The sequence below is a fragment of the Gobius niger genome (assembly GCF_951799975.1).
Source record: "Gobius niger genome assembly, chromosome: 4".
Taxonomy (NCBI): domain Eukaryota; kingdom Metazoa; phylum Chordata; class Actinopteri; order Gobiiformes; family Gobiidae; genus Gobius; species Gobius niger.
In genome coordinates, this window is record NC_136855.1 from 21,858,928 (window position 1) to 21,873,701 (window position 14,774).

Below are 14,774 nucleotides of genomic sequence, written 5' to 3' on the forward strand. Positions count from 1 at the left end.
CCAGTTTGGATTTTCCCACTTCATAGTCAAACGGTATGAGCTTTTTTGTGCTGCACATCTGACTCTCAACGGAGAAACCTGGCCTGATGTGGTTGCCACTGGCAACAGTGTGTATGTGTGTGTGTGGGTGTATGTAGCATTGGGTGGCTTTCGACAGGTGTGTACACATCCCTAAGTGTAGTCAGTCATTAATTTGATGGTGCTCTGTTGCCGCCGTACTTCAGGTAAGCCAACAATCTAGAGAATACTTGCTGACAGAGCCCAGGGCTAACTACCTCTGCAGCTACCTTTGTATTTCTGCTGCTTTGTCTGTCTGGGTGAAGTGTTTGTCTTGCCTGTCTACTTCACTCAGTCCCATATCACTACACCAGAGTGCATTGAGGAGACACTTTGCCACAAGCTATTTCTATACCATAATTTTCTCCTTTTCACACCAAACTGGTGGATTTTTCTTTCTAACAAAATATTACTTGCATCTAAAGAATGCACGGATAAGGCATTACATTATAAACACTGTCAGGTGAAATGATTAGCGCAGGACATTCTTCCATCTGTTGGTGTGGGCTTGAGGCAGAAGAAAAATGTTTGTCTTTGAAGCTGATCCAGTTATTTGGAGATGATGATAGATTTGAACTTGCTGTTAAATGAGAGCCTTTTGGTCTTCACTTGAAATATGGGAAGAAAAAGTCATGTTTTCTGGACCAACAGATGTGAAATGACCAGCATGTTTTTGGAGGTAGGGGAAACAGGAGTACCCGTAGAGAGCGTGGTGTCCCGCACTGGTCAGTTCCTCCACCTCCTCCTTCCTCTTCCTCCTGTACAGCTCCCGCCTCCTCCAGCTCTTTCTCATCTTTATCTTTGTCCTCCTGCTTCTTCCCGGCTCTGATGCCATTCTTCACCTTATACTTAGAGTTGTTTGAGTACAATGGGTCATAATGGAGTCATGTTATTTCCAACTGATACAGGATTTGGCTTTGGGGGAAAAAGTGAAAACAGTGTTTTCATATTGTTGGAGTAGACTTTTAGATAACACGCAGTAAATAAACACATTATGCTCCAGTGTGTGCCTTGTTATGTCTGCAGCTTTTTTTTTCTTGTTTTCCTTAGTATTCGCGGACTTATTGCCTTGGGTAAAACAATGAGAAATTATATTATTAATGGTTCTTTTAGATAAACACACAAGTCGAGCTTTGCTTCAAATCATCAACCACAGCTATGGCTTTCTAATCATTTAAATATAGAGACAATAGTTGGTTGTTGTTTTAATGCAATATGACATTATTTGTAATATGTAATTAGATTGTATCTGCTGGCGTCATTATTACTATTTTCCCCCAGATTATTAAAATGAATCTTGTCTTATGGCATCGAGTACTGCAACTTATAATTCAAGGTTGATGTATTGATTCTAGACTTTCTACCAGATCAACCTTCTTGCCCTTAGTAATTACTCCCAAAAATGATGGTTAAAGAGATGCAATTTATAAAGGCTAAAACAAAGATCTACATACAATAATAGTCATAGAACAAGTGTTAATTGCTGTTATTTTTCACCAAAGGATGTTCTAGTGTTCCACATTTGTCCTATCTGGCTCGAGATTAGGGCTTTGCTTTGACGTTATAGCTGTGTACTGTGTAGCTAATGCGCTGTGTTGTGTCCTTGTAGCGGAGTGTGGGGGTCACATCACTGGCGCTGTGTCGGGTCGGATCCTCTCCCCGGGATACCCTGCCCCCTATGACAACAACCTGCACTGTACCTGGACCATAGAGGCGGACACCGGCAAGACCATCAGGTAATCACTATGATGCATGACCCACTCCACCTGCTCACCTACTGTGCCTTGGCTTAAACACCAAACTATAAGAATGGCTTTTTAATGTTTCAAATTTATCAACACAGCACATAACACCGAGTCGAATTAGTTTATTGAAGAAGAAAGAGCTTAATATATTCTTTTGTGGTGAATTTATGTAGCGTACACATACAAGAGTGTCAGGTGTTATTTTTTCATTACTTATTGATAAATGCTCCCTGTCAAACCCGCTGCTGTGTTGGAGATCACAGCACATTAATCCTTATGTCAGGTTTGTGAGCACCGAGCTTCTCTGTAAATTTAGCTACTGTTTGTTCTCTGGAACCGCAGGAGGTTTTAAAGAGGACATATCTTGCTAAATTGACTTTTTTTTGAACCATTAGCAATGTTACAGCATTGTTTCCTCGTCAATAGCATATCCGGAGTAGTGTGTTGCCTCTTGCACACAGGTTTGAATTATCCGGTTTGTTTGATCATTTCTACTACTAATGAGGCACTTAGATTTGTTTCTCCTGGATTTTGTTGGGTAACAGACAAAATATTGCATTTTTACAGTCCATTAACCATCATTCTGAGCCTTTCTGCTCCACTACTGTGTTCATCATGGTGCCATTGATTGTTAGTGAAAACAAAAGTCAAGTTTGCATATTCCGTTTAAAGGAATAGGCCACTGTTTTTAGATACTGAGATATGTTCGTACCTTAGCTTAGATGAGTTGATTGGTACCCGTAACTGTCTGTTTTTTGTGCGTGTGCTCAGTCATGCAAATGTTGTTAGTGTTTAGCCTCTCCCAGCAAAGGTATAGCTCCAAACCGATGTGAAGTTAGAAGCTAACAAGCTGTTCCCTTTTTAAATACAGTTACTTTAGCCTTTACGCAATCCAATTCTAGTTACACAAAATTAAACATGTCGATCTAAGCGGATAAAAAGGGGCACTATATTGTATGGCGTAATAACACCTGGAGTACTTCAACGATATTACTGCGCGTACTTCAAAGTACTCAGTATGTAAAATCGGTGGCCTATTCCTTTAATACAAACAAGTCCCACCACTGCCTGTAGGTTTATAAGCCACAATAATTTGTCCACTTTAAACAAAAAATAAGTGATTTTTTTGTTGTTGTTGTTTTTTTAATTTTCAGTCTTCATTTTATCGTCTTTGACACTGAAATTGGTCATGACATCCTGAGAGTGTGGGATGGTCCGTCTGGAACGTCAGACGGAGGGATCTTGTTGAAAGAGTGGTCCGGTCCGGCTTTACCTGAAGATATCCACTCCACATTCAACATCCTCACTCTGCAGTTCGACTCTGACTATTTCATCAGCAAGCAGGGGTTCTCCATACAGTTCTCCAGTAAGTATATGTACTCTATGCAGCCAAAGGAACTACCAAAAGTTAGAAAGAAAAAAAATATGCAGGAGAGTTGCAGTGATTTATATGAAAATCTTCTGGACTCAAATCGCTGATCCTCTGGTGCGAGGCCACAACCTTTTTTTTAAACACTGACAAATATCCAGAATGAACACTTGTTTTTTTTAGCATGCCAAGCTACATTTCTATGCTGCAGTTGTCAGAATAATGTTACTTTTTGTTTTGTTTTTTTTGGGGGGAAATATGGCTAAAAGATGTTACAAACTGCATAGACACAGAGGGGGCAATGTGTAAATGCTCAAACAAGTCTGCATACATTAGTAAGCATAGGGGATTGAAGAGTTAAACTTGTCCTTGCGTTGTAGGAATAGCCTTTACTGTTTGAGCCACTGGACCCCAAAATGTCTCTGCCACTGTCATTTTAGAGCCAGTGGCCAAGTCACTGCGAATCACTGTTGCAACAAAAATCAATCACACTCCCTGGGAACGAAAAGTTAGTGGACTGGAGACTTTATAACAAGGTGCCTATACCAGTCCATAAATATTTAGACAACATGGTCTATATCACAATTTTACTCCCATATTGTGTTTTTTCAGCTCAGCCCACATTAAAGGCACTAAATATTTGCTTGAGTTAACATGGTAATGAAAGCAGCATTATTCCATTACTATGGTAATGCCTCTTTACATGTCCCCCTGCCTTGATTTACTGAAGCAAAGGTGATATTTACAGACACAGCAGTGTTTAAAGCAGTTTAAAGATGTATTCAATTCAATTAAGTCATTAGGTGATAACATTTTATTTTATTTGAACTAATAATGATAATAGAAATATAGATCTCGCTGTACATAGCAGTTTTGAAGTTTTGTAGTTCTGTAGTAAAAAGAGATATTCTTTGGCCTTTATTTAACCAGATAAGTCCCACTGATATTAGGAATCTTATTTCAAGGTGAGTCCTGGCCCCAGAGGGGAACCTCTTGTACATATTTTAGTGATAGAGAAAACTACTTGGAGGAAACCTACACACACACGGGGAGAACAGAAACGCCCCCTCTGGCCGGGGATCGAACCTGGGACCTTCTTGAATCACAAGCGATAACCTCTGCGCCACCTTTTCTCTGCAGCGAACACAGCCATCACCTGCAATGACCCAGGAGTCCCGGTGAATGGCTCTCGATATGGAGACAGCAGGGAGCCTGGAGACAGTATGACATTTCAGTGTGATCCCGGGTACCAGCTCCACGGAGAGGACAGCATCACCTGTGTGCGCATGGACAACCGTTTCTACTGGAAACCAGACCCACCCACCTGCATAGGTATGTTTACCAGTCTAACTGTTCCTGCTTCCAAAAAACTAAATGGTTAAAACAATAAATAAATATTTGTACATAACATGTTGTATTTGTTGTGCACATTTTGAAAGGGTGACGTTCATTGGTGTTTGAAAAGTAGAACTCATATAAATATTGATTGAGGACAGTTTGCTTGCTGATATGTTGTTTTTTTCAAATGAGAGAAATAAAAAAATTAAGTAGTTTTAGAATTCATTCGTTGCAATTAATCCAGCTGAGGGCCAAGCAAATGAGAGTTGGAGGCTGAAAGTGAGTTAGGAAGCAGCAGATTCCCTTATTAAATCAGATGGAAAATATCAAAGTTGTTTGCACTCTTTCCTCCTATTATCGCTGCCATTTAGCCCACCTGCTGCGTGTGGCTCAGTGAGCGTCCACATCCCACTCAGCACTGCTTTTGCAACACCGCCATTTATTTTCTAACTTTAACTTAAAGTTGTCTTACGTGTTCTTCTGTGTTTTCCATGCTAGTTAAACAGAGAAAAGACTGCAGACTGCTATTATTAAGGGAGCATATATCATTTCGTACTATCGGAGCATAAGTTAAGAGCTGTACACATCAATAAAATAAAAACACTGCTAATCTAAATCTCAATATCAAAGGACTGCTGGTTAAGTTGGTTGTGTGAGCGGTCTCTTTCTCCCTTCACTTGTACCCTCACGTTTTGCATAACTAACTTAAGTGTACCGATCCAATCACTCGTGCTGCTCTGCTTCGTTGAACCCAGCACCGCACTGTGTCGTGTGTGAGCGTTAATACTTCTGTTTACGTCTATTTCACTGTTGGTAATCTATTCACACCCACATGACGCCTTTTTATGTTCGAAATTCAGCCTTCACGTCACAAAATTACAACTGCCTCTCCAATCCCCTTTCCAGCTGTTATTGCACTCTTGCCCTGTAATTTGTTGTGCGATAACAGGACTGCCAGGGGTGGTTCATCCTTAATTACCCCCCAGTCTAATTCCCTGTAACTAGATTTCCCATCCAGCCCTGGTTCTGCTCTGCACTTTGCACCCCAGTCGCAAACCTGTGGATGTGCTACTAGCTGTTTATCTAACTATCATCACAGTGGTCAGTCATGGGTCAGTGTCATTTGACATCATCTTCTTATTTTCCTGCTTCTTTGTCTTATCTTTTTCCAGCTACCTGCGGCGGGAATGTAAGTGGTCCATCCGGAGTGATCCTCTCTCCCAACTACCCCCAACCCTATCCGGCAGGGAAGGAGTGCGACTGGAGAATCCGAGTCAACCCAGATTTTGTTATAGCATTAATCTTTAAGAGGTTGGTCTGCACACATTAAGTGGGTTCAGAAAGTTTTCATACCACAGAGAACTATTTCTGTTTTAGCCTGATACTAAAATACTTGTTGTAAAAATGTAGGTCTGTGGTAAATTCTTTCCAATGCCCCTTGATTTAGAAATGAACAGCCCAAAGTACAGCCTCTATATATACCTGAGTTAAGAAACCTGGAGTAAAAAGGGGGGTATGGGTACTGTCTGAACCCATTGTATTTTCCACTGCGTGTAAAATGGCACACAGTTTCATTGTAGATGTGTGAAGTCTGCCAGGTTTTATGATTCATTCCTAATTTATCATTATGAAAATATCAGCTTTGGCCAGGGATGCTATGTTTTTTGGTCTGCCAATTCTGATGAGAGCAACCTCTCATTTTCTGCCAAAGTGGACAGGGCTTAATTTGTCAAAGCCTACTGTGAAAGTTTTACCAAGCAAAAGTACATTCAACTATAACTTAAATTTTAATAATAGCTTGTAATAGAATATAGATTTGGCTGACGTCTTAAAGTCTGAAATCCAAAGACTATAATAGCCCAGTGTGCAAAAGTCAATATTATTTATATTGATTACTCTATACCTGCAGCTCTCAATTTTTTACTCCCTATCACATCAGAACAAATCAGTCTAAATAGGCGCTACATGATGAACCAGGATTAAAGGACTAAACCTGCAGGACTGTTGCGTGGCTGTTTTGTTTGATTTTAGAATAATTGCAGTTCTGAATACAAAGTCATAAAAAAGTATTTGCTTTAATTTGTTTAGTCTAATTACTTTCATAGATTGGACAGTTTGGCATGAAAATGGGTGAACATTTGGTATGGAAGTTTTTTAATCTGTCTAAGCCTTGCATGTACTGTATCTTTTGTTTTGTTTTTTAGTTTAGTTTATTTAATCAGGACAATGTGCAGTTACATTAAAAATATGGCTGCACCAGATTTAGCACTATGCTAATTTCCATCTGTAGTTCTACACAATTAAAATGACAGAGTTAAAAGTACATAACAAAAGGCAATTTACCTAACAACAGCTAATACAATATAAAAAGGCAGTATACAAATAAAGTGCAATATACAAATACAAAGTACAAATTACCAATTAGTGTGCAATATTATAAAGTGCAGAAAATATACAGAGTGCAACATTTTTTTCATTTTTTTCCCCCACACTATGGTGCTGCAATACATTGACTATAATGATCATTTTTCATCTTCTTGCTGCCCAGTCTATAAAGTTATTCACAGCTTCACTATTTAAACCCTGATGCCTTTAATGCAGACTGTATTAACATGGATCAGCTCCGTGTTTGGCCACACAGAGCTCATGCATAGATAAGCCTGTTCTGTCCATGGAGCTTTAAATCGGCTTCTACGTCAGTCATTTTACACTTTTTCTGATTTTTCTAATCAGTGTTTGACAAACGTATTTCTGCAGTGAGTCTGGCATAAGCCAGATGTAAATTGCACTTCATCCGTTTTGACTGACTCGTGATTGTTGCTTTGTGTTTTACTACTTAAAGCCTTGAGATGATGACTAAGAAGGACATGCAAGCTAATCTGTTTTCACACATTTTAAATATATTATGTTACACCTGGCAGTATGGAAGGTCAACCAAACAGAATAACTGTATACCCCTCTCCAGTTTTGAGGGTGGCTTTTGGCTTTACCAACACATGCGCACTTCTCTCGTAAAGTGCACCGGTTTATGGACAATGAAGTCTCGGCAGGATGAAGCAGCCAGTATGCACTGTGAAGGCTCGGGAGTTCTGACAAGCGGCAAAGCACTACAGTATTGATGAAGGTTTAATGCAGGTGCGCTGCTGTGTACCCGTAATGTGTAAGCAGACTCCTGGCACTCAGAGAAGTGGCGGTTTGTCAAAGGGCATTTTTAGTAGTGCCAATACCGAGTAATCGTGTGTACAAGCAGTATCTAAAACACACACCTAACTTCTTGAACGTCAAGCACTCTATGCTTGACGTTCAAGAAGAATGGTGTTGTATGTCCTACTAGTTAATATATGCTGGCTCTTTTGGCAAATATATTATGCAGGTGCTATATGCGGACTTACTTTGTGACAGGTCAGAGACAAGACTAACTTCCCCACTATCAAAGCAAACACTCAGTAGGAAGCCTGTCTGGATGTGTGCTTTCATACTATAGCCTCAGGAGGACCGGGTGTCATCACATATGTAAAGAGAGCCAAGGAAGATGTGTCAAAGTGAAAAAGTTTGGAAAGAAGCTCTACAAGGGACCACAATGAGTTCACACTGCACTTTTAACATTCACTGCTAGAGCTGGGATGTTATACGGTGGCTGCGCTTTCTTGCCAAATAAAGGCAGTGTCGTTTCACAAATACAAAAGTGTTTCTGATCCCTGAAAAGAAACCGCAAGTTAAAAGTTATAATCTAAATACTGAAAAGTACTATTTCTATGTGTTTGTATTATATGGATGCGTGAAATGACTTGTTCACTTTCGCCCTCAGTTTTAACATGGAGCCCAGTTACGACTTTCTGCACATCTACGAAGGTGAGGACTCTAACGGACCTTTACTTGCAAGTCTCCAAGGCAACCAGGCCCCAGAGCGCATCGAGAGCAGCAGCAACAGCCTCTTCCTGGCGTTCAGGTCGGATGCTTCACTGGGCATGTCCGGGTTCGCCATCGAATTCAGAGGTAATTAAACTTTTCAGACTTTACCTTGACCAAAAAAAAAGTCTTCACGAATGTTCTACAAAGGAAAAATGTATGAATGTGAATAGCATGCAAAATATGTCACCGAATGTGCAAAATCACTGAGATACATTTATTACTAACCCACTCAAAAACATGTGCTTATATTTGATGGCCATGAACTCATTTTCAGACTTTCTCAAACCCCTACACTTCCCCCTTTGTTCTAATGCGTCCTCTTTGAGTACTAAATTTCCCCCCGTGCCTTAAAGGAATAGGCCACCGTTTTTATATACTAAGATATGTTCTTACCTCACTTTAGTCGAGTTAATATATCCCCGTCTGGTCATTGTCCGCGCGCTCTGTCACGCAAACGGAGCACATATGCAGCCTCTCCCATATGTGACATAGCTCCGAAAAAGCTCACGATAGAAGCTACCAAGCTCTTCCACGTGTTCCCTATTTAAATAAAGTTACGTGAAGTGTTTTCATGCGAAGTATATTTACACAGAAATGTAACGTGTCGATTTTATAAGCAAATAAAAAGGGGGACTATATTGTGAGGCGTAATGATACGAGGAGCACAGCGTCCGCGTAGTAACTCCTAAAGACTTCCCCCGCTCACTTCCGTCAATAACCTTTAGGAGTTACTGCGCGGACGTTTTACTCCTCGTATCATTACGCCTCACAATAAAGTCCCCCTTTTTATTTGCTTATAAAATCGACACGTTACATTTCTGTGTAAATATACTTCGCATGAAAACACTTCACGTAACTTTATTTAAATAGGGAACACGTGGAAGAGCTTGGTAGCTTCTATCGTGAGCTTTTTCGGAGCTATGTCACATATGGGAGAGGCTGCGTATGTGCTCCGTTTGCGTGACAGAGCGCGCGGACAATGACCAGACGGGGATATATTAACTCGACTAAAGTGAGGTAAGAACATATCTTAATATATAAAAACGGTGGCCTATTCCTTTAATGAAGAGAAAATCCCTTCATCTGCCAGTGGTCTTAATGTTATGCCTCATCAGTGAAAGTTGTCTGCTCCTGCCTATTACATTGCATTTCGAGTTTACAACTTTTAAGTTGGGTTGATTTCACAGCTCAGCTCATTGTGGATCATATTATTACCTGCCCCACTGACGAGCATATACCATAGAGCTGCTGTCATCTTCTCCCCCCCCCCCCCCCTCTCTCTTTCTTAATACCTTCTTTATTCCACGTTATTTGTCTTTAATTAATAAAAAGATAATCTTGTTTTTTTGGGTTTTGTTTCCTGCCTCTCGGTAGCTCGCACACCTCTACTTTCGTCATTGATTCGCTAGCTTTCATCTGCCATCGCTCTAATTAAAATACAACCTTAATCATCTCCTTGATTCTAGCCCACCCTCCCCCTCCCTCTCTCTCCGTATGTCTCTCTGCGAATCTCACGCTCTGTGTCTGTTTCCCTCTGTCAAGCCCAATATCTCATTCTTATTGGCTGATCACTGAATAGCAAACAAGCTGGCACCGGGCCAAGTCATAAAGATCCAAGGCACTTTTTGACTCCCTCCTCTCCCTTTGAATCATAATGCAGCTTACTGAGACTTGGCCAGGGATGTTAATTGTCTAACTAAACTCTTTATTGGTGGGATGTTTACACAACATTTCATTGACCACAGAAAAACCGAGAGAGGCCTGTTTTGACCCTGGGAGCACAATGAACGCCAGTCGGACTGGGTATGACTATAAACTGGGATCTCAGGTGTCCTACAACTGTCACCATGGTTACACCACTGTGGGCGGAGACACTATCACCTGCATCATGGGCTCCGATGGGAAGCCAATTTGGGACAAGCCTCTGCCATCATGCAAAGGTAAGAGAAGGACACATGCTTGCATTGGTGAATAGATTTTATTTTCATTTCATTATCAATTTATTCCTTAGCGGTACAAGCCACAAACTGTCCCCGCGTCAGTGTTTTCAATGTTTAATTTGTATCTACTTTCAAGGTGCATTATGCAACTTTTTATGTACAAAAAAAAGGTGATGTTTGTGCGTATTTGACCTTGTAGTGCCAAAGCTGCTGTATGAGTGATCATCATGATTCATGCCGCCCTTTACTTTCCATCACAGTGGTCACTAGGATGCTCCAGGATCAGTCGTTTGGAAGGTTTTCACTGCTGACCAGAAAACCACCAGAAAACCAACAAAACAATTGATCCTGGAGCGTCCTAGTGACCACTGTGATGGACTGTGAAGGTGAAGGCACCATGCTGGACACTCGTACACCGGCTTTGTCACTACAAATGTAATTACAAACAAAAGGCTTTTTTTTCCCACATAAAAAGTTGCATAATGCACCTTTAATTTAACCAGATAGTTGGAATCAAGATCAGATCAAAAACAAGGAAGTGTGTGGATCGATAAAATGCTTACTTTGAGTAAAAATACAGATATTCACATAAACATTCAGACACTTTCCAATAGACAAAGAAAGACCTAGATGATCTTTCTCTTCGGATCGAGGGAAAACAGCAGTCATAGTAGTAGTCGTAGTAGTAGAAATGAGTTCTTACGCTTTCAGTTCTGATTTGAGAGTGTTTCATGCAGAAGGCGAGGCGTAACAGACTATTTTGGTTCCTACTTTAGTTCGTACACGAGCTGCAGCAATGTGGGAAAACATTAGAGGAATGTGTGCACAGTGGCTTTTCTTTCTCTGAAGGAAATGCTTCATTGCTTTGTCGAACCCTAGTTTTCATTATTGTGTAGTTGTGGATTGTGGATTTTATGATGACCTCGACTTAAAATATTCGAAAGATCTAATGAATATATATTGAATCACTTTGACTTGTCCCTTTGACATGATCTGCCATTTCAGTTTCCTGAAAAACACATTGTGCGTGACATGGAGGAAAATCTAAGTGTGTGAAAAAATAATTACCAGTTGCCTGTAAAATGAATGTTACAGTTTTTATCAATATTATTTTCTTTTTGCCTTTATTTGACATGGACTTTTGAATATAAAGTGCAGCGTGATGAAATTACATTTAGCATATTCACGTGATCGACACTTGACTTGTCCAGGTGTGCAGTATCCTCTGCAATAGGTGAGCTTAGTGAAAAATGTTTCACAAAATGTGAAAAATCTTTTAATTACATGAAAGCCTTTGTAGGCATTTGAAATATCAGCTTTATGTTCCATTGATAATTGTTTTGAGGACCTGAAAGAGAATCTCTTCTATTTTGTTACCAACACAGCATTACGTCGAAGTGTTTTAGTGGTACATATTGGGACAAATACTAAAATGTCATAAAGCTCCACCACTGCAGCCTTGTGTGAGACTGATACTCTAAGGCCTGTAATTCCCCAGTATTTGCGCGTATCTGTGTGTGCTGTGCATCTGAGACAGTCTGTCAAGAATCGGGAGGCTGAACTGTCGGTTTGATTGACAGCTCCGAGAGCCAAGAAAGCGACACCTGCCAAACTGCCATTCTGTGCTTTGTGTGACTGCGCAACTGTGTGTGATCTTCAAAGTAAGAGAGCCCTGACCCGGTGCCATAAGGGGCGAAAATTCAAATAAGCTACTGAGCAAGGTGACGAGACAAGGGAAGAATTTAAAATAACACCTGCTTTGAATGTGTTAAGCATTCAAAAGGTCTGGAACATGTGCCTAATAAAGTTTGAGAGACAGAAGCAAAATGCGGCTGGAAGAGTGGTAGAAGATTGGATAATTGCACTGGCAGTAACAATAGGAAGAGACCACTGACAGAACTGCTTTCATCTGGAGTTTCTTTTTTATTTTAATGCTAGGTTCAACCAGTTTGTCTCAAGATTTCCCTCCATTTATCAGGAGATGATGGAATGATCATACTTATTACTCTTAAATTAATATAATGAGTGGCTGCACTTTGCTTTCCAGCACAGTGATAACATGGTTAAGGGATTGATTAAGCACAGTAACCAGAGATGACAAGGGAATATGAACCACATTTCCTGGTAATTGACAGTTTGTCCTGTTTTTATGGTTGTGTGTGCCTTGTTTCAAAGTTATTACCAAAATTGCCATTTTATTACACTTTTACATTTTTAAAAAGGATGTTTTTAACCTGATGTGGCATTTTAGAATATACATTGTTTTTTTGGGTGGGGTTTTCGCAAAGAAGAAGATGGGTCATTTACATATTAAAGACAGTTTTTTTTCTATTAGTTTACATACGTTGCATTCTTTGGCACGTGGATGGCACTGTAAACATTACCTGTTCAATATTTTTTACACTGTTTCAGAATTGGATTTGTAGTTGCGTGCACGTAAATTTCACTTTTATGATGCATTGATTTATGCCTTGACATGGGCAGTCATTAGGCTGATGAATCACTGAACAAATCTCGGTGTCAGTCTTCGGAGGTGCCATATTGGATTTTTCTCCCCACACACTTCTTAGTTGGGGAACTTTTTGCGACTGTCTGTCCATCTTTGGGCAGCTCCTGAGGCTTTCAGACCAAACTCATTAGACGTAGTGAGACCTCTTTAAATAATATATCTCCACTTTACACTGCCTCTGTCTGCGCTTTTCCTTTTTATTCCTTGTCATCCCCTGCCCGCATCCTTTCGCCATTAACTATACTTCTGTCTCTCAAACCTCCTACCTACTTTGTCTGTCCACGATTTCCTCTGTATTTTTCCCACCATCTCCCTCTTCGACTTACTTCGCTTCTCTCGCTCCCTCACAAGCGTGCACTATCTCGGGCCACTCTTTTATTGGTTTCCATGGTAACTAAGAGCTGGTGCGAGGAAGAAGGAATTCTCTGTGACTGTTGATAGGGTTGTGTGTGCATAAAAGGCACGGAGACACAGCTATTACAGAGTGCCGCCTAGAGGCAAGCGCACACACACAAGTCATTGTACACACATGGATTTAGCAATGGGAAAACGGACGTACACAGTGAGGGTAAATATCGTAGTAGATCGTAGCGAATCGCAGTAGAGGTTTTCAAATATCGTCAACCGGATTGAGTTGGTTGAGTTGAGGATGTTTCGCTTCCATCTTCAGAGGCTTCCTCTCGCTCTCGTAGACAAAATGTCAGACTGGCAAAGCACACAGCCTAGAGGCCTGTTTACTGTTCCACTATTAGGTAAGACAAGTTCTTTGTTTCATATATGAAATAAAGAACTTGTCTTGCCTTTTCCTTCATCGGAGATGTCCTTTGTCTGTCACCGTGTTAGAGAAAAGACAGTTATTTTATCCCGTAATGCTGCTCATGGCCTACACAATGATAACTACTCATATGATATCCTGGAGCTTTAGTTGAAAGTTTGGGAACTGTCAGTAAGTTTTATGTTCTTATTTTGGTAAATTATCCATGTTTTGCGATAGCAAAAAATAATTTGAAATGCAGACCGTGAGAGGTAGGGCTGCAAAAGTGTATGTGGATGATCAAAGCAGCTTTACGTGTATGATTGTGACTTGCCTTGGCTGCATCTACAATAATTGTGTGTGAGTCTCAGTGTAGGCATGCTACGGTGAGGGGGTGTGAACTGATCAAAGAACACGTATACGACTGCTTTTGAGAATTCTGACAGTTGAGCCTAAAGCTTTGCCACTGGGAGATTGTGAGTAGATCGCGTCAGGACCTCTAGACCTGAGGGTTTGAATTCAGCAGCGCAGCAAGGGCCAATCCAAAATACATCAAATCCATTAAAAAAAGCTCTTGTTCTGGAGCTGTGGAAAAGGCTGTTTTTTTATTTAGCTGTAGGAAAAGAAGCGACCACTTAAAGACTGTCGACCTCCACCTGTGCAATGTTCAAGATACCAGATTACCATATTATATATTGTATGTGTATTGTTATATCTGGTCTCTTATGCCAGTTGAACCACACAGATCTAATACTTTTATCTGTTACTTTAATATTTTTTATTATTATTAAATTCTTTGTTCTTGTGTCTATTATTTTTTCTTAAACAGTTCTTCTTCCAGCTCTGCTTCGGAGACACATTAGTCCATACAGAATATCACATAAAGAGTTGTAATGAATAAAAAAAATGTAATTGTGTTTAACCAAAATGCCTGAATTGAGCATTAAGATCTGAATTCTAACAAAGACATTTTACCAAGTGTATTTTCTGAGAAATAGATTTTAGTGAGTAAAATGTACTTACTAACCTCACTTATTGTATGTGTAGGCTCCGTCGCTGCCAATGACACAAAAAGAATAGCACTGGAGCTAGATAATGTAATAATAAAATGGGTATGGGTAGTAATGGAGATGTATTACTAGTCGTTTTA

At 40.2% G+C, this 14,774-nt stretch overlaps 1 protein-coding gene across 2 annotated transcripts in view; it reads left to right on the plus strand.

Annotated features, from left to right (window-relative positions):
* The window catches only part of LOC306962164 (CUB and sushi domain-containing protein 1-like), a 388,198-nt gene that overhangs the window by 301,833 nt on the left and 71,591 nt on the right, over positions 1-14,774 (plus strand). For both annotated transcript variants that reach the window (XM_079555239.1, XM_079555240.1), the window contains exons 27-32: positions 1,667-1,793; positions 2,957-3,168; positions 4,312-4,503; positions 5,682-5,820; positions 8,318-8,505; positions 10,167-10,361. In XM_079555239.1, coding sequence (XP_079411365.1) covers positions 1,667-1,793; positions 2,957-3,168; positions 4,312-4,503; positions 5,682-5,820; positions 8,318-8,505; positions 10,167-10,361 — 1,053 coding nt within the window. The remainder of the gene's footprint in view (positions 1-1,666; positions 1,794-2,956; positions 3,169-4,311; positions 4,504-5,681; positions 5,821-8,317; positions 8,506-10,166; positions 10,362-14,774) is intronic.